This window comes from Alosa sapidissima, chromosome 22 (assembly GCF_018492685.1).
Source record: "Alosa sapidissima isolate fAloSap1 chromosome 22, fAloSap1.pri, whole genome shotgun sequence".
Taxonomy (NCBI): Eukaryota; Metazoa; Chordata; class Actinopteri; order Clupeiformes; family Clupeidae; genus Alosa; species Alosa sapidissima.
The window spans coordinates 26,854,321-26,872,566 of record NC_055978.1 but is presented as its reverse complement, the minus strand read 5'-3'; the positions used below and the strand labels follow the sequence as shown (position 1 = coordinate 26,872,566).

Sequence of the window (18,246 nt, the reverse complement as noted above, 5' to 3'; positions counted from 1 at the left end):
CTTTGACTGCATCTGTCATGGGGGCATAAAGCTGAGAGAGTGAGATAAAGAGAGATGAAGGTGGAGATGGAGGTGTCCCATCACCTCCATTCAAATGTGTGTGCCCGTGTGTGTGTGTGTGTGTGTGTGAATCCCTCTGCTTTTACTCATACTCTTTCATTACTGCTGGTTTCACTTCAGATCACTGCAGTCCGGTGACACGTTTATCACTACAGTGATTCATCTGCAGCAAAAGCAGGTTAAGGTCACTGTGTGCGTCATTCCTCAACGCATGTGTTGTGTGTGTGTGTGTGTGGTAGTATATATGAGTGTATGTGTGTGTGTGTGTGTGTGTGTGTGTGGTAGTGTATATGAGTGTATAGCGCTTGTGTGTGAGTGTGTTAAGTGTAGGTCATGTTAAATGCAGATTATGTAAGACAGGAAATAGAAGTTGTGTAGTTGTGGTATTTGAAATCCCCTTGCAGCCACAGGGAGAGGAGTATGGATGCGGGCACCTCGTGCTGGGCTGCTGTAGCTGCTCTGTTAGAAGCAGGAGCGATGGTAGTGTGGGAACATTACTTTGATATGGGACCAGTGGAGGCAGCTGGTTTTAAACGTAGTGGACGAAGCTGCGGATAGCTATCAGTTTGTACCATATGTCCTGTAGCCAAGGGTTAGCGTACAGCAGATAAAATACTCGTACTGATCTGAAAGAAAACAGAAACCAAATATAACAAAGCAGAGAGTTTTTGTCTCATATGAAGTGTTGTCACTGGTGAGTTTTCATTATGATAAAAGATATTCAGCTCTATGTAGGACTGATATTCTCACCAGTGACATTGGCACTATGTATTGGCAAAGTTTTCTATTATTACTATGGTGTGTGTGTGTGTGTGTGTGTGTGTGTGTGTGTGTGTGTGTGTGTGTGTGTGTGTGTGTGTGTGTGTGTGTGTGTGTGTGTTGTGTGTGTGATTTCCTTCATATCACTCTCCAGGATGTTTATTTTTGGCAGTAAAACAGGAAAAAATGCTCAGACCTACTGCAAGTGGTGATTATAGTGCTGCATCTACTGTATATTGAGCAAATATTAAAGCAACACCAAAGAGTTTTTTGTTTCTTAAAATAATGTTTCCAAAATCGTTTCAGTGGTTCATTAACTCGTAACAGGATGAATGGCACTTCTGCATTCGTTTTGCGACCATCTATCTGCTATAACCGCACTATGCAAGTTTGCCAGATCATCATACTTTCATAACATCATGCAACATACCGGGACTCTACCTTGGCTGTGGACATCGTTATTTCCAAAGCCGCTGCTGGATAAACAAATAGCGTGCCTGCAACAGAGGAAAAGTGCTTTGGTGGGTGCTTTAACAAACTCTTTCACACTGACCGACCAGGTGGTTTAATTTGGTTTACTTGTTTTTAAATTGAACAAAGTGTGCTATCTGGAAACAAAGCTAATGTAACAATTACTAGTCATACTTGAGGAGAGATAAGTAGCCATGTTTTCTCCTGTATTATATCTCCTATAGAAATCCTATTTTCTTCTCCATTATAGATGTGAAACGTTGTACCATTTGTACTCTTCTAGCTTGTTTGTAACCAACTCACTGCTACAATATGAACACTCTTGTGTCTGTGGCTGCCATTTCTATTTGTTCCTCACACTCCTTCAGTATACTGTATGTTTTAGAATTTGTGATACTCATCAGAAGATTGACCAAAATCATGCTACATTCGGCAGTAAAGAAATGAAAATTGACTATGAGCATGGTTTTAAAGTAGACATGCTGTACTGTACCATGTAGCCAGTGGAGAGGGGCTTTAGAGCCTTTAACTGTAGCCCTTCTGTTAGGCAGTATGTGTCATGTGTGAATGGGTGAATGTTAGGCATTACTCTGTAAAGCACTTTGAGTGCTCGGATAAGTAGAAAAATGCTATATAGATGCAGTCCATTTACCATTTACCAAAGCCACGGTTTCAACAAGTTCTTCCCAAACGGTGCACTCTGGTCTGAAGAAACATAGAATACATGATTTATGGCTTAGTAGGCTACTTTTTTACTTGACATGGGACACTGAAAATTAAGTATTCACTACAAGTAAATTAAATAAATAAATGAATACATTAATAAGTAAATTCACTATCTTTTATTTTTCTGTATGTTTATTGTGTATATGTCTATTCTGTTGCTTTCTTTAGTGTGGCAATAGCAGCTTACTTTCTTTGTTTCCTAGTGAGTACAGGAATGCATGAATGCTGCATCTGCAGTGTCCTGTGTTTGTCCAGACCCAGTGTGTCTGACCCCACGCTCAGCCCACAACACTTCAGTACTTACTGGACTCATTTTACTCATTTTTTAAACTACTATACGCCCTGGTCAAACTCTATTTAGAATCCCTATTATTTAGTCATTTGGGAGCTTACAAATCAGCCAAATGCTCTTCTTGTGCTGGAAATATAAGAATGTTTGACACATTTGAGTACACATTTGTATGCTGATCATCTCATGGTTTAAAAATCCCTGAACTCTTTTTTTGAGGAAACACTACGTACATATTGTGCCGTCATTCTGTTTTGACCAAAAGTCTCTCTCTCCTGTTGTAGTGTCCTGTTGTGTTTCCTATCTTGGCAGCACATGCCACCCCTGTCTTGTGTCTGCTGTCAGCATAATCCTGACCACCTCTCTCTCTCTCTCTCTCTCTCTCTCTCTCTTTCTCTCTCTCTCTCTCACACTCTCTCTCTCTCTCTCTCTCTCTCTCTCTCGCTCTCTCTCTCTCTCCCTCCTCCCTCTCCCCCCTCTCTATCTTTCTCCCTCTCTCTCCCTCTCTCTCTCTCTCTCTCTCTCTCCCTCCTCCCTCTCCCCTCTCTCTCTCTCTCTCTCTCTCTCTCTCCCTCTCTCTCTCTCTCTCTCCCCAATAGTGAACAGCCTGGCCCGCTCCAAGTACTGCTGACGAAAACCCCCCACCAGCTCTGGGACACCAATCAGGACGCTGCCCTTGCCCTGCCCTCCCGTTCCCTCCCTCAGTCCCCCACCTCCACCAATCAAGTCCCATCTTTCTCTCAGAGTCACACAGCAATCACCTCCCCCGCCTCCACACAGCAGTCGCCCAATAGCCATGTCGTACCCGGAAGTCATTACGATTGGCCGAGCTCCGCGGAGGAGGCGGGGCTGAGGGAGGATGAACGCTGGGAGGGCATCAGGTTGTCCGACATCCTGCAGGCCTCAGGTGTGTCCATCCGGCCCCTCCGCAAGCACCTGGCCATCTCCCTGCCCTCGCTGCCGCTGGACGCCTGGAGCCTGCTGGGGAGGGTGGAGCAGCAGAGCCAGGCCGCGGGGCCAGACGGGCCCCCTCCACCCCCTCCACCAGCTCCCCAGCCCCCCCACCCCGAAGATGGAGAGAAGCGAGGGAGGAGAGAGGAGGCGCAGAGCCGAGATGGGGAGAACCACCTGCGCCTCCCGTTGTGGCACCCGCTCAACTCCGCCCCCCAGCGCTCCCCCGGCCTATCCCGCGCCAGCCCCAGTCCTTTGACCCCGCCCAGGCCCACGAGCCATTGGTCATCCTGGAGCCTGGACCGCCCTGATGCCGTGGTGACGCCGTACATGACCCCCCCTGACAGCACCTGGGTCCCCTGCTCCCCAGCCTCCGAAACCGGCCATTCATTCAGTTCCAGGACACAGGGAAGCATGTCCTGCCCTGACCCCTGGTCCCGCACGCCAGACCAAGGAAGAGAGATGCGCAGTGCCCCCGACCGCAGTACGGGCTCTGGAGCTGACCTGGAGCCTGTGGAACAGGAGCTCTCCGAGCTGGACTCCCTCTACCAAGCTAGTCTGATGGCCCAAAGCAGCCCAGCTTCAGCCCTCCCTGCTGCCGGACCCAGAACAGGTAGGGATGTGCTGTGGTCAGTGGTCAGTGGTGGGAATGGGTCACAGGGTAGTAGATGTGTCTAGCTTCCAGGGGATATCAAGACTCAATTTAGCACCACTAATATAAAATGGTAGTTAGGTTTATTTGTTATATTTGAAAGCTTCACACACATTCATAGAGAACATAACTAAAATTTTGTAAGTGTCCACAAAATGTTGTCAAAGTGGTTAGCTAGATAAACACTACTTAACACATGTAGCATCTGTTGAGGTTACAGGCCAGTGTCATATATTGATTCTTGAGATCTAATATTGAATAAATGAATAGTCCACATAATGCTGAATAGTTAATGTAGTAACTAAATCTTAAATACAAAAAACATGTTCTCCAGTGCCTCACTTGCTTGGGCTTGAAACATGATTTGAATACAGGGTATTTCACTATGAATAAAACATCTAATTCATTAATTCCAGAGTGAGCTATACTGTAAGTGAATGTGAAGGATTGTTTGAAAAATCAGTGTCTGTTAACGAAGCTGTCTTCTGTGAATGAAGTGGTCTTCAGAAACCATAGATGTGAGCGTTGAATCAAATTGCATATTGATCATTTCGCATCGCATTACAAAACTGAGACATTTAGTTTTACAGCTACATGCACTCGTGATCAGATTAATCTACTCACGGCAAGACACAGTGCAATACAAAATGTTACAAAATGTTCCAGTTATGCTGTTCCTTGTAGCTCCATATTTCTTCCAGAGATGCCCTACATGGTCCCTGCTAAATTAACATGGGTGTGTGTTTAGTGATGCTGCAGATATTTGGGGCTGAGGGATTATTCTTCGGGATATGAAAAAGGAGATGTTTTGTGTATTTGGTGTGCAGGAGAGTTTTGTGTTATGGTGGCAGCAAGGGCATGTTGATTCTGACTGCAGGCTAAGTGTGTTGTGAGGATGAGCAGGAGGGATGTAATACATGAACAGGGAACAGGGAGTGTGTGTGTAGTGGGATGTTTTTGTGTGGGTGTGCGTGTGCGTGTGCGTGCGTGCGTAGTGGGATGTTTATGTGTGGGTGTGCGTGTGCGTGCGTGCGTAGTGGGATGTTTTTGTGTGGGTGTGCGTGTGCGTGCGTGCGTAGTGGGATGTTTTTGTGTGGTGTGTTTTGCAAGTAGTTGAAGAATTTACAATCCCTGTGTTGAGAGCACTGGCATCTTCATTGTGTAAAGTGCTGACACAGGAAGACTATCCTCTGGTGGCATTTTGGGCCAGATATACTAACATTTACAGTGATGCAATGCAAACCCTCTTTTTGGCATCAAAGTGAGTGTCTCAACTGACATCTTACACCTATATTATGGTGAGAGCTGCTGAGATGATACATAATCATGATTTTTGCCTTATTTCTTATACATACATTGTGCGCCTCCTTCTAAAAGCACATTCTTAAACATCACCGCCTTTTCTGTGACTGAGACTGTGTGGATTAACTATGAAATGAGATTTATCCCTCTTTATGATGGATCACATGCTGTTGGAATTAAACGCTTGTGGAAATTGCCGCTATAAGTTACACAATGTACTGTACCTCCATGCATGCCTTGTCACTAATTTGTCCTGACCTCTCTCAGTAAATCTCAAGTTAATTCAGCGGGGACGTGTGTTGTGTCCAATGGAGTTAGAGGACAGGAGGAGGGTGCTGTGCATCAGGATGACTCCTGCAGTGTGTCTAAAGTGTGACTCTGCCCCTTGGTCCAGTGGCACCGGCGGCTCGTAAGCTGATGATTGGGCGTGGACGCTCTCGGACCCCCACTGCTGAGATTGAGCGCAGCGCTTACGGACCCCCAGGCTGCCCCCGCCCCCCCACCTGGGTCAATAATGTAAGAGTCAAGACCACCCTCTGCCACTTTTAATCTTTCCTTTCTTTCTTTTTTCATCCCCCTCTCACCAGTTCCATCTTCATTTCTAAGCTCCATCTTTCTCTCTCTCTCTATCTCTCTCTCTTTCTTTCTTGCTCTGTTGCACTCTGTCACTCCCAGATGCCTACATATTCTTTCCACAGTGTGGTTACAAGGTCTGTTGGGTACACTTAGCACAAGTTGTTTTGACAACAGGATGTGTGTGCATGTTGTTTCGTAACCTTTAAGAGCAACTGTTCCCAGATCCACTGTTTCAGTCCCTCTGCTGACGATCAACAAAGTGAACTGTAAACAACTATTTACAGTGTAATGTGTGAATACTCTGTCTGTGCCAGTTTGTGTTCGTACTCTCCATGCATGTCTTTGTGTGTTGGGGTACATATGTGTAAACATCTTTTTGTGCGTGTTTGTGTTGTGCGTGCGTGCATGTTTTTGTCTGTGTGTGTGTGTGTGTGTCTGTGTGTGTGTCTGTGTGTGTGTCTGTGTGTGTGTGTGTGTGTGTGTTAGTCTGCGTGGGGCCTGAAGCTGGAGCAGCGTGCTGTGCAGGAGGGGGAGGGTGATGGTGATCAGATGAGACGCTTCGCTCGCAGTCTGAGTGGCACAGTGATTGGCCCACACCACACCCGCTTGGCTCTGTCCCGCAGCTTTGTGAGTTTACACACACACACACACACACGCACACACATGCACACACAAACACACCACTCACACACACACACACACTCACACACTTGCGCGCACACACACACACACACACACACACACACGGACACACACACACACGCACATACATGTATTCGCATAGACTCATACACACACATACACAAACATATGCGTGCTCACCTATATGCATATGCACTCACTCACACAAACACAGATACGCATCCACACAGCTGCACACACACACACACACACACACACACACACACTCTGTCACTCTCATTCGCACACTCAATGCACACACATGCATTTACATTCATTTATTACATATTCAGTAGCAAGGCTGTTCAGATAAGCCCAAAACAACACACTGGACTGAAAACCAGATGCATTCATAAATCTAATGCACTGATTAATGGTAGATATGGAAGCCATAGGCACACTCTGCATTTTGCATTAATTGAACAGAATCACGTGTAAACACACGCGCGGGCAAACACACGCACACTCTCCAGCGCCTGCCCCTCTTCTCTGCCATCTCCTCAGCGCCACGCTGCCCCCCTGTGTCTGTGAAGTGTAACTGTCGCTGCAGATGGGAGAGAGCTTCCTCCTCCACCTGCCTCTGTGGCTCAGCAAAACATCGCTACCATTTGCTGTCATTAACTGTTCATCTCTCCCCCCCTTCTGTCCCTTATCCCTCTCTTTCTTATACCTTCTCTCTTCCCCATGTGTGGGTGAATGCTCTTTCTGTGTGTGTGTGTGTGTGTGTGTGTGTCTGTTTGTGAATTCTGTAGAAGACTACAGAGGACCAACATGTGTTTTGCACGTCTCTCTGCTTAGCTCATTCCAACCACCTATCTAATAACCATCATCATCATCACCACCTCCACCATCATCATCACCACTCTGCTCTTCCTCCTCCATCACCTCCATGAGCTCCATCCAGCCCACCCTCATCTCTTCCTCATCTCAGCCCAGACACAGTTAGATGTTGATGGGCAGCTTGGGTCACTCAGCCCCTGTCTGCAGCTGGACGTGCCGGTGGAGAGGAAGGTAAAGGCTGTCCTTCATGGCCTTTTACTGGTACACGAGCATGAATCACCCCTCCATACTGACCAGCCCTCTCCACTTGGTGTTCATCCCATGGTATCCTCCTGTATGTCTTATTATGACATTTTCCGTTGGCGTTTGTCTGTAGTAGTTCTTTGTGTTTGTGTGTGTGTGTGTGTGTGTGTGTTTGTGTTTTCTTTCTTTTGGTTGGTTCCGGAGCCTGCCCGTCACTCTCCGCCGTCCCTCCCTCCTGCAGGATGCGTCGCGCGGCTCCGGCAAGTTCTGGCTGTGCCTGACGGGGGTGCGTCTGTCTCCGTGGCCTGGAGCTGGTGACCGGGCGGAGTTCCAGTGATCCGCCGCCACCACCGCGCTCCGGCACAGGCACCCTGGAGGGCCGTCCCCCTGCTGGGGGTTCGTCAGTCCTCCTCCGTTGGAAGATCTCCCCCCCCTCCCCCCCAAGCCGACCCCTCCAGCAGAGCCACCGGACCCTCCAGTGGTGGCCCAGACCTGGCCCAGACCTCGAGTGGTGGCCCAGACCTGGCCCAGACCTCGAGTGGTTGACCCCTTCTACCCTCAGAGCTCCAGTCCGCTGCAGTAGCACTCAGCTTTAGCGTATATATGCCTCCAGCACTCAGCTCCAGCTCCAGCTCCTGTCCTGCAGTCTCAGCTCCAGAGCTCTGTCCTCAGCTTTAGCACCAGTATTGGCCCTAGTCCTCAAGTCCAGAGCTCCAGCTCCAGCTCCTCTAGCAGCGCCTCAGTCTAAGCCCTCCGCTCCAGCTCCACCTCCAGCCTCTGAACTCCAGTGTGAAACAGGCGGGACGACGCTGCAATTTGTCAAAGGAAGATCCCCTGCTCAGCTCAGCTCCGCTCCGCTCCTCTCCTCTCCTCTCCTCCCTCTCCTCTCCTCTCCTCTCCTCTCCTCCCTCACTCCCTGAAACTGTATGGTCTTTGGCCGTCACACCCTCTGTCACACCTCTCTGTTTCTCTTGCATTAGTCTCAGCGGTTCCGTTCTTCCAAGCTCCTCTCCTGTCTGTTACTCTCTCAGTGCCCCGACTGTTCACAGCTGCAGGGCTTGTTCTGTCTCTGTCCCGCTAGTTTAGAGGGGGCTTGTGCTCCTCCACCTCCTCAAGTCCCGCTTGCTGTCTCACAGGAGGAGTGACTCCCTGGCCCTCCCACCAGCGCTCACCAGGACAGAACGTCCGGAGCTGCTGGGGACCGACTTGTGTTAATCTGACCGCATGTGCTCCGAAGGGGACCGATGACCGGGGACCTGGCTGCCCTCAGGGTCACAGATCATGCAGGTCGTGCTGGGAGAGATGGCAGAGACTCCTCCTCCTTCTCCCCTCTCTCTCTGGTCCTGCTGCAACGAGTCCCACACAGCACCCCCCCCCCCCCTACACACACACACACACACACACACACACCTAACCCCCCCTCCCATCCCCCCACCCCCTGCTGGGCCACTTCTCTTAATTAAAATGTCTAACAGGAAGTGGTAGGAGAGCCTGAGTTTGCCCTGTAGCCTGCTGGCTCAGTTTTTTATATCACTGATTTCCATTTAGGAACGTCCCTTTCCCTAGCCAGTGCTGACACCATAGTTAACATAAGAGATTGTGTGTGTGTGTGTATGTGTGTGTGTGTGTGAGGTATGTGAGGGGACAGAGGATATGTGTTTGCCCAGTGGGAGCTCCGACAGTTTGCTCATTCCCCTAATGAAGGCGCAGACCTCGTCACTAAATTTAATCAATGAATATTCCATCACATCAGAGCAACCCAGAACAGCCCCGTTGCCCTCTCCTGTACCCAGAAACACTCCCACACGGCCTCTTTAAACATCTCCTTTTGTAGCGGGCAGGGCAAGTAGTGCAAGCTGCATTGATGTATCCACAGAGTACTTTGGAAAACGATTTGAAACAGACTTATCTTGAAGCGCGGACCGTTTTCTACGTCGTCCACTTCTCTGCTCTCAGGCTTTTGAGGAGCAGGCACGTGCGTCGTCCACCCTCCCCCTCCAGGGGTGGTGAAGATGGTCTGATGGACATTTTAATCCCTCTGTATCTTACATGGGCATTTCCTGTAGCACATTAACTCCTACCCATAGTGTTACAGGCAGGACTGCTTTGACTTGACTGACCATAACACGTATAACTTACTTTGTGTAAAGATGAAAAATAACGATGCAAAAGCTGATGCCATGGGATTTAGTGCAGGGAAGGGGGACATTTAAGTATGCTATGACATTCTGGAATGTTCTTTCTGTTTTAAGGTAATAATTGTTATATGCATTAAGACAAGTATAGTACACTTCAGAAGTGTAGAAAACTGCTAACTGGAGAAAACTGCTATTTTTTCATTCCATTGATGGTTCTCCCATTTGTCCTGGGAGATAAAGCTTCCTGTTCTTTTTCTTTCCTGTCATATTTCCTGTTTGGAGAAAAATGACACAGTGGCAGGTAAACGTATGATGAAATGGCACAGGAAAGACACCAGAGAGGAGGTTAGCACCTTTGAGCTTTGAGGAAAGGATTGAGCATCCTTACAAGACATAATCATTTTTTTCCTGTAATGCTTTAACATTGGCCCCCATTGTAATTAAAACACAAACACACACACACACAAACACAAACCCACGTACACCCCTCCCACACACACACCTACTGTACACACACATAGACACACACAAACGCAAAGACACTGTACACATTATGTTTCGGCCTCCTATGAATTCTTTGGGAGCTGATTAGCTTTTTGCACAACAGTGGGACAGTGATGAAGAAATAATATTTAAAGTAGCCAAATACCATAACCTGCGTGTGTAATCCTGTTGTATTGTAGAGTTATATGACCTGTCTTACTTTTCTTATAGTTAACATATAATGCAACAGACTCGTCTCTTCTATAGTACTGGAGGGTAAGGAAACTAGTTATTTGACATAACCAAAGAATGGTACTAACATCATGAAGTGTCTCAAATGGACAAAAGAAAGAAAGAAGGCTTTAGTTCTGTTTTCTTTTTTGATTTGTTCAGTTCCAGTCCTTTCTTCCTCTGAGGGATTTTGTTGGTGAATGTAGCATGTCAGGTGCAGGAGTACCCTATGCAAATGCCCCTCCCAAGACAACCAGCAAACAGCCACTCCGTGGACTTCAAGGTCATTCTGTTCTCATTTTTAAACTCAAAAACATGTTCCCTCTGACTGGTTGTTCCCAGAATATCTCTAAATGTCTTTAAGTCTGTATATCTGGCCAAACAGACAGAACAGGAAGGATGAGGATGGAGAGATAGAGTAAAGAAAAGCATTTCCAGTGGTTTTCCAGTTGGGGATTCATTTGTAAGTGCTTTTTGGGGGGTTGAGGGAACTTGTATTTTTGCAATAAAGTTATTACCAATGCACTCCAGCATATGTGCTGTGCGGATCTGCTCCCATTTATTTACCTTCATTCATTTAGTACTGATCCAAGACCTGCTGATTTGCTGACTTTTAAAGGGCGTTATGGAGTTTTAATGTATACTAGTGAGCTACCTGCCTAAAAGCCAAGGCATGCAAAAACACCACAAACAGCTCAGTTGGCAGTGATCAAAAGAGTCACTGAATTTCAGAGTCATAACTAGCAACACGTAACTAGTGCTACAGAAAACAACACGTAACTAGCGCTACAGAAAACAACACATAACTAGTGCTGGAGAAAGCAACACATGACTTTGGGTGTTTGGCTGGATAGCGGCTATGGCACCTTTATAAAAGATGAGAAAAAGTTATTTCATGCGATGTCTGTGAGGCTACTTCGCGAGTAGTTCCTAGAGAAGAATGGGCGGCCACACTTTATGTCGGTCTGCCTCATGTCTAAATAGCAGCGTGTTTGGTGAAGGTGTCGCGGACCGAATTAAAATAGCCTAGTCAGCGAAATCAGAAATCAGAGAAAACTGCGCTGAGAACGTTGTAGGCGGATATTAGACCTACCTGCTGTTGGTCTAGACATATGTATGCCTTAAACTCGTATCCTGTCATTTAGAAACAATGCTGTGGTCTAGTCTAGTCATCAACAAAAAAATGAACGGATTGCAAAAAAAAAAGAATGGATTTTGCGTGACATTTCTTGAGTGTGCGTGAGAGCGTGAGATTGGTGCTGAAAGCGTGAGTGTCACGCCAGATGCGTGAGAGTTGGCAACCCTGCACATGACTAGTGCTACAGAAAACAACACGTAACTAGTGCTACAGAAAACAACACGTAACTAGTGCTACAGAAAACAACACGTAACTAGTGCTGGAGAAAACAATACGTAACTAGTGCTGGAGAAAACAACACATAACTAGCAACACATAACTAGCGCTGGAGAAAACAACACATAACTAGCAACACATAACTAGCAACACATAACTAGCGCTGGAGAAAACAACACATAACTAGCAACACATAACTAGCGCTGGAGAAAACAGCACATAACTAGCGCTGGAGAAAACAACACGTAACTAGTGCTGGAGAGAACAACACGTGTTCATCTGTTCTTCACCTGGCCATCATGAACGCCTACATGCCACCAAAAATAGTTGCTTGAAAACCAGCTCAAAAGTGGCAGTGTGTCACTTTATGTTAAACAAAAAGTACTCCACTGATTTAAGCAAAAAACATTGTTAGGACTTTAAGGTCGGATGAGATTTTGTACACTTGTGTTTTGACACATTGTTGAAAATATTAAATTAAATTTCATTAATTTGTTAACTGTCAATAACAAAAGTTGTCTGAAACTAGACTTGCACCATGTGCTATTTCTGTATTCTTTTTGAACGGATAGCACGGATACTTTGAGCTCGGTTTTCACAGAGCATTAGATGGGTTTAATCATTTCAAACGCTGAAACCACACATAATCTTTCCCACCCACATTTAGGCCAGACTCCTCTGTGACTTTCCCCAGATGGGTGTTGTAACATGTCTGCCAGGGGGCTTAGTTAAATGTGGTTAGCTATATATTTAAAAAAAATATATTTTGGGGTAATATATGTGGTGTCACAATTTTTCTAGGCCTCATGCTAGCATGAGTATGCATAAAGTCACTTTTCTCTCAAACTCCTAAATTTTTATTTAATATCTAACAGAAATGAATGTTGTATTTTAATTTCACTATGACCACCATGTTGCAGTAACCTTGCAAGCCCCCAGCATATCTACCATTATTAAACTGGGACTCCAGCAATTTATCACACCCTTAGATCTCTTATCTCTCTCCCTCTAAAGGTGTTTTTGCGGAAAAAAATCCCTACTGTATGTGGCCTTAAAATTACTATATATATATAGTATACTCTTTTGATCTCGTGAGGGAAATTTGGTCTCTGCATTTATCCCAATCCGTGAATTAGTGAAACACACTCAGCACACAGTGAACACACAGCGTGGTGAAGCAGACACTCTAATTCCAACGCAGTGAGCTGCCTGCTACAGCAGTGAGGGGTTAGATGCCTTGCTCAAGGGCACTTCAGCCGTGCCTACTGGTCGGAGTTCGAGCCGGCAACCCTCCGGTTACAAGTCCGAAGCCCTAACCAGTAGGCCGCGGCTGCCCCAAATTGTGACAAAGACTTACTGTAAGTGTAGCAAAGATTTACGCCTTCCTCCTTATTTCGGGTGTTGGGATCTATCTCTCTATACAAACTGTCCCAGGTACTCAGGATTTGTTCTGTAACCTTATGACACACTAATGAACTGATGCCTGAATTGGCCCACCTGGGCTATGATTGATCGAAATGTAGAAATGTGTGGTAGGAGCAGGCTTTACTCAGTTTCTTACCTCTTTTTAGAGTGCTTGGCCAAACGTATGAGTAACATCAAAGAAGAAAAAGGCTGCTTTTTGCATACAATTGTGTTCATTGCACACTATACAATAAACTGTGCAATGAACACATTTGTATGCAAAGTGCAGCCTTTTTCTCCTTTGGTCGAAACGTAGATCCAAAAGAGAAATCCTCAGCCATGACATTAGACTCATTCGACTTCACGCAGCACTGCGTAGGTCTGGCTTAATGTGATTCATGCGTTATGTTAAGTCCAGCATGCATCACGTCAGCCAGATTAGCACAGCTCTGCATTAAGTCGAATGAGCCTATTGACTGCTTATTTCACTCATGATATGTCTGAGTAAAACATAGAAGACATCAAACAAACAAGTTAACAAGGTTTAAAACTTGATTTTCACCATCGGGCGCCGAAATACCACCCTCAGTGTGTTTGGTTTAGATTGAAAACTTTACTTACTTATCAATCTGAAGTGTTAACTCTTTCAGGGTGGTCCCAAGTCATATATTTGTTTATGAGAATGGACTCGACCCTGAAACCCACTGCCTTTCTCCTGTCCTAACATGCTGACTACTGTAAGTTAACCATGAGTCATGTCCTCACTGAGGCAATGGACCAACCTGAACCTCTAAAACTTTCATATTTCTTGGGTGTCTGCATTACAGGTAAGTGTGATTCCACTAGTGTTTGAATATGCATTAGGTTAGTTTGGTATCTCAGGCATGTAGCTACCCCCATATCCCAGTCATTAGCCATGCTGAATGAGTGAAACCCAGTGGTTATGAATTGTTGTTAATACAGCTGGTATGTGTGTATGAAAGTTAAAGGGCGATTTTGCTCTTTGTCCTCTCAGCAGGGAATCTTCTAGCCTTATCCACCAGGTGTCAGCAAGGACCCACTTGTGGAGACATCGCTCTTGGCAGGGGTAGCCGCTATAATGTGTGGCAAGTTAACAGGACAATGCGGCTCACATCACAACCTAAATGTCTACATGCGTACAAGCGTGTAAGTGGAGGGGGATGTTGAGAAGAAAAGACGATTAGAGAATTTCAATTGCAGTTCTTCAGTGTGTTGACCTTTCAAGACAGGTGGTAGCAACAACACAAATGTAGAACAGTGCCACAAATAAAGAGAAATGCTGATCTCCGCTTCATTCACAATCATTGTATTAATGCACATGCACTTGAGTGCTTTCGGTTCCTTAGCTTTCGGTTGATCTGAACAGCAACCTGAATGACACAAAGCCATGCTCTGCATTCCCATTGTTTTGGTGTTGATGAAAATGTCAAATTAAACAGGCTCTCTCTGGGGGGAGCACAGCAAGAGATGATCGGGGAGGGAATCAATATTCCTTCTCTGTTGTTTGTTTACATGTTCTCCAGGAAATTGTGCAGGGCAACTTTGTTTCTTCTTTTTTTTTCAAGCGATGAGTTGTTTACTTATCCCAAGGGGGCCATGTTGATGTTCTGTTTTTAGTGTTTCACCCTCTTTCTTATCATGACTAAGGGGAAATAAGGCCCACTCATTGACACTGAGTGTAAGTGAATAGTCTGCAGTGCAGCTCAGCAAAAGCAAACAGCTTGTGTTTTTTAAAAGTGGATATCAAAGGGGTAAATATACTCTTTATTTTCTACAGCAGACCTCGTCTCAGGCTGTGCTGCACAGGGGGGAGTGTTTCTTCTGCAGCCCATCTTACTCAAAGAGCATGCTGTAGAGTGCAAGGCCATAGAATAAGCACAGAGGTCCACAGGATGTGCTTTTGTTGTGGATCTTTTGTTGAAGGTAAATTCTTCCTCCTCTGTGGCACTACCTTTACAGAAATTTCAGGTTTCTGATGAACAGAAGTCATATTATTTTCACATGCAAATTAGGTTGCGGTTAACTTTTGGCAATGTTGCAGCAAATTTGCGGCAAAGTCATGTGCAAATTAGGTTTGTCACCAGAAGTTCACTGGAAGTTTGCCATTATTGGCTAATAGTCAGGGGGACTATGTGGTTTCTGTGGGATTGAAATGTTAATTTTTGGAGAGTGGTTGGACTGTCTTTAGAGGTCATTGAACATGGAGAAAAATGATGTCTCCATTTTTTTTACCTGTTTTAACCCTATTTCTGTGAATTTGTATATTTCACTATAATTAACACCATACATTTCGCCTAAATCACTGGCTATGTTGAATAAAGTGCACAAAACAGTTATTTTCTTATTTTTAACAGTATGATTGTATGTCAGTATTATGATTGTATGTCAAACAATTAGAGATAAGATCAATAACCAATCAGTTTCACCAAATACACATACTCCATTGCTGAGATGAGACCTCAAACAACATTTAATTCATTTACATATACACAACATATTAGATCTCACCTCCACAATTTCCTCATCAAAATCTACTAGTCTACTACTACAACTAGTCTACTAGACCCTATTCCTACTCACCTTCTTAAGACTGCTCTCCCCTTCCTAGATAATGTTTTGCTCTAGATTATAAATAATTCAATGCTATCAGGGCATGTACCGCAGTCGTTTAAGACATCTGTTATTAAGCCCTCCCTCAAAAAACCTAGCCTTGTATCGATACTGGTCTTCCTGGACCTCAGCGCTGCCTTTGACACCATAGACAATGACATACTACTTACAGGCTTGTAGGCTTGAAAATTTGGTAGGCATCAAAGACTCAGCACTCGCTTGGTTAGATCAGTGTTTTTCAACCACTGTGCTCAACCACTAGTGTGCCGTGAGAGATCATCAGGTGTGCCACAGAAAATTACCCAAATGTCACTCACTGGTCCAGAAAAGCAACTGTTGCATCAAAGAATTTACAACCACATACTCTCATTGATTGTATGATTGCACTATTTGTGGTATGCAGGCATTGTACAACGAGGGCCCCATATCCAGTATTCACAGAACCATCACAGATCCAGTTCAAAACAACAATTAAATTAGATATAGTCACCTACAAATGAAACAGAGGGCGCTTGTTATATTGAACAGGTCTTGCATAGAAGCCATAATAAGGCCATATCTGTGTATTATTTGAAATTTTAGGCTATGGTATGTTTATTTTTTCTTCACACAGGATTAGTGTGTTAGTGTGCCGTGGGACATTTTAAGTGTCAAAAGTGTGGCACAAAAAAAGGTCGAAAAACACTGGTTTAGATCATACCTTCCTAACCGTCAACAATTTGTACTGGTCCATAATAAACCATCTACCCAGATTATGGTAAAATGTGGAGTGCCTCAAGGCTCAGTACTGAGGCCCCTGTTGTTTAGCAGATGATGCATATCTATACCTCTCTATAAAACCTGATGAATTAACACTGTTAGCCAAACTTGACACATGTATAAGAGATATAAAGACATGGATGACGAATAATTTCCTGCTTTTGAACTCAGATAAAACAGAAGTCATGGTTTTAGGTTCTAAAAAGATGAGGGATATCCTATCCACATCACAGGCTACATATAGTGATCTTCCACTGACCTCATCCACAAGTGTTAAAAACCTAGGAGTTATAATTGACCAGGACCTAGCACTAAGTAATCACATAAAACAGATCACCAAAACTTAATTTTACCATTTAAGGAACATTTCAAAGATAAGAAAGTCCTTATCCTTACCAGATGCCGAGAAATTAATGTTTTGTCATCTCAAGGATAGACTATTGCAATGCTATTGCAATGCTATTATGCTGGCTGTAACAATACCTGTCTAAAGAGCTTACAGCTTATACAAAATGCAGCTGCTCTCACACACAAAAAATATGAACATATTTCCCCCATTCTAGCATCTTAACACTGGCTACCTGTTAAAAGTCATTGACTTCAAAATATTACTTATAGTTCTTGGTTGGTTGCCTGCATTGAAAGAGGACATCTCATGAAGACGCTCTTTTGTCTGCTTCTGACAGAAGAAGCACTTATCTATGCTGGCAGCAGCTGCTGCTGAACAAGTGTCCCTCTAGATGGACTTGATGCAGTTGCAGGTGTTGCTGCAGGTTCAGAAGATGGTCTACCGCGTCTTTTCTTAAGACACTGAGTCCTGCCTGCTTCACATGATTTCTAGATGCTCACTGTTACAGGTGGATTTGTAGCAGTTCCTGTGCCAAACTGCTTTGTTCTGTTGTAAAATAACTGCACTGTAACAATGTAATCATTGGCTGATCTGTGATACCCATCTCCATACTCTCTCATGGACAAAAACAAGAAATTTGGCATATGTCTCTAGTGATGGGTCATTCACCAGTCCACACATATCTGCCACTGGATACATAGCCCAAAATCTGTTTCTTTTAGAATATGTGTGCTATCACCTGACTAACAGAAAGACACACCTCAGAAACTAGACTGTGCCACCATGAACTATGAAAATGTGCTTGCTCAAATGTAGAAGGCTAGAAGGTCACTAATATCACCAACCATGAAGAACAGAGCACTATGTGCTTCAAGTTATTCGATATTCTAAATTCTATTACTGCCAGCTATCAACAGCCAACTGTCACTGGTAGTCAGGGATGGATTACTGCACGGGCCTACCGGGCCCAAACCCAGAGGCCCAAGGAGTCAGAGGGCCCAAGCCATTGCATGGAATCATTGCCTCAATATCAACACATCATATCAACACATAGGCTATGAATCTGATTGAAATAAAGTATTGGCCATCCCCAAAATGCACCAGAATACAGGAAATCACATCAAATAAATTTAAAAAATGTCCTCCGCAACAATTAGTGGGGGGCCCTTAATACATCTGGGCCCAGGGGCCAGAAAGTTCATAATCCGTCCATGCTGGTAGTGTCTCTCTTTCTCTTTCTCTCTCTTACACACACACACACACACACACACACACACACCTGTCTGTTTGTCTAGCTGATCCTTTACCCTTTCTTTTCTTCACACTTACATAGGCTTCAGAAGGGCTTACAGACTTCAGCTGGTACTATGTAAAAGTCTATTAAACTTGATTTAACAGAGATCTCGG

General features: G+C 44.8%; 1 protein-coding gene across 1 annotated transcript in view; it reads left to right on the top strand.

The window, feature by feature from the left end:
- Positions 1–7,787, top strand: part of usp54b (ubiquitin specific peptidase 54b) — a 78,999-nt gene extending 71,212 nt beyond the window's left edge. The window contains 4 exon segments of the mRNA XM_042079039.1: positions 2,905–3,869; positions 5,605–5,726; positions 6,273–6,413; positions 7,220–7,787. Coding sequence (XP_041934973.1) covers positions 2,905–3,869; positions 5,605–5,726; positions 6,273–6,413; positions 7,220–7,360 — 1,369 coding nt within the window. The 3' untranslated portion in view covers positions 7,361–7,787.
- The last annotated feature ends 10,459 nt before the right edge of the window (positions 7,788–18,246 follow it).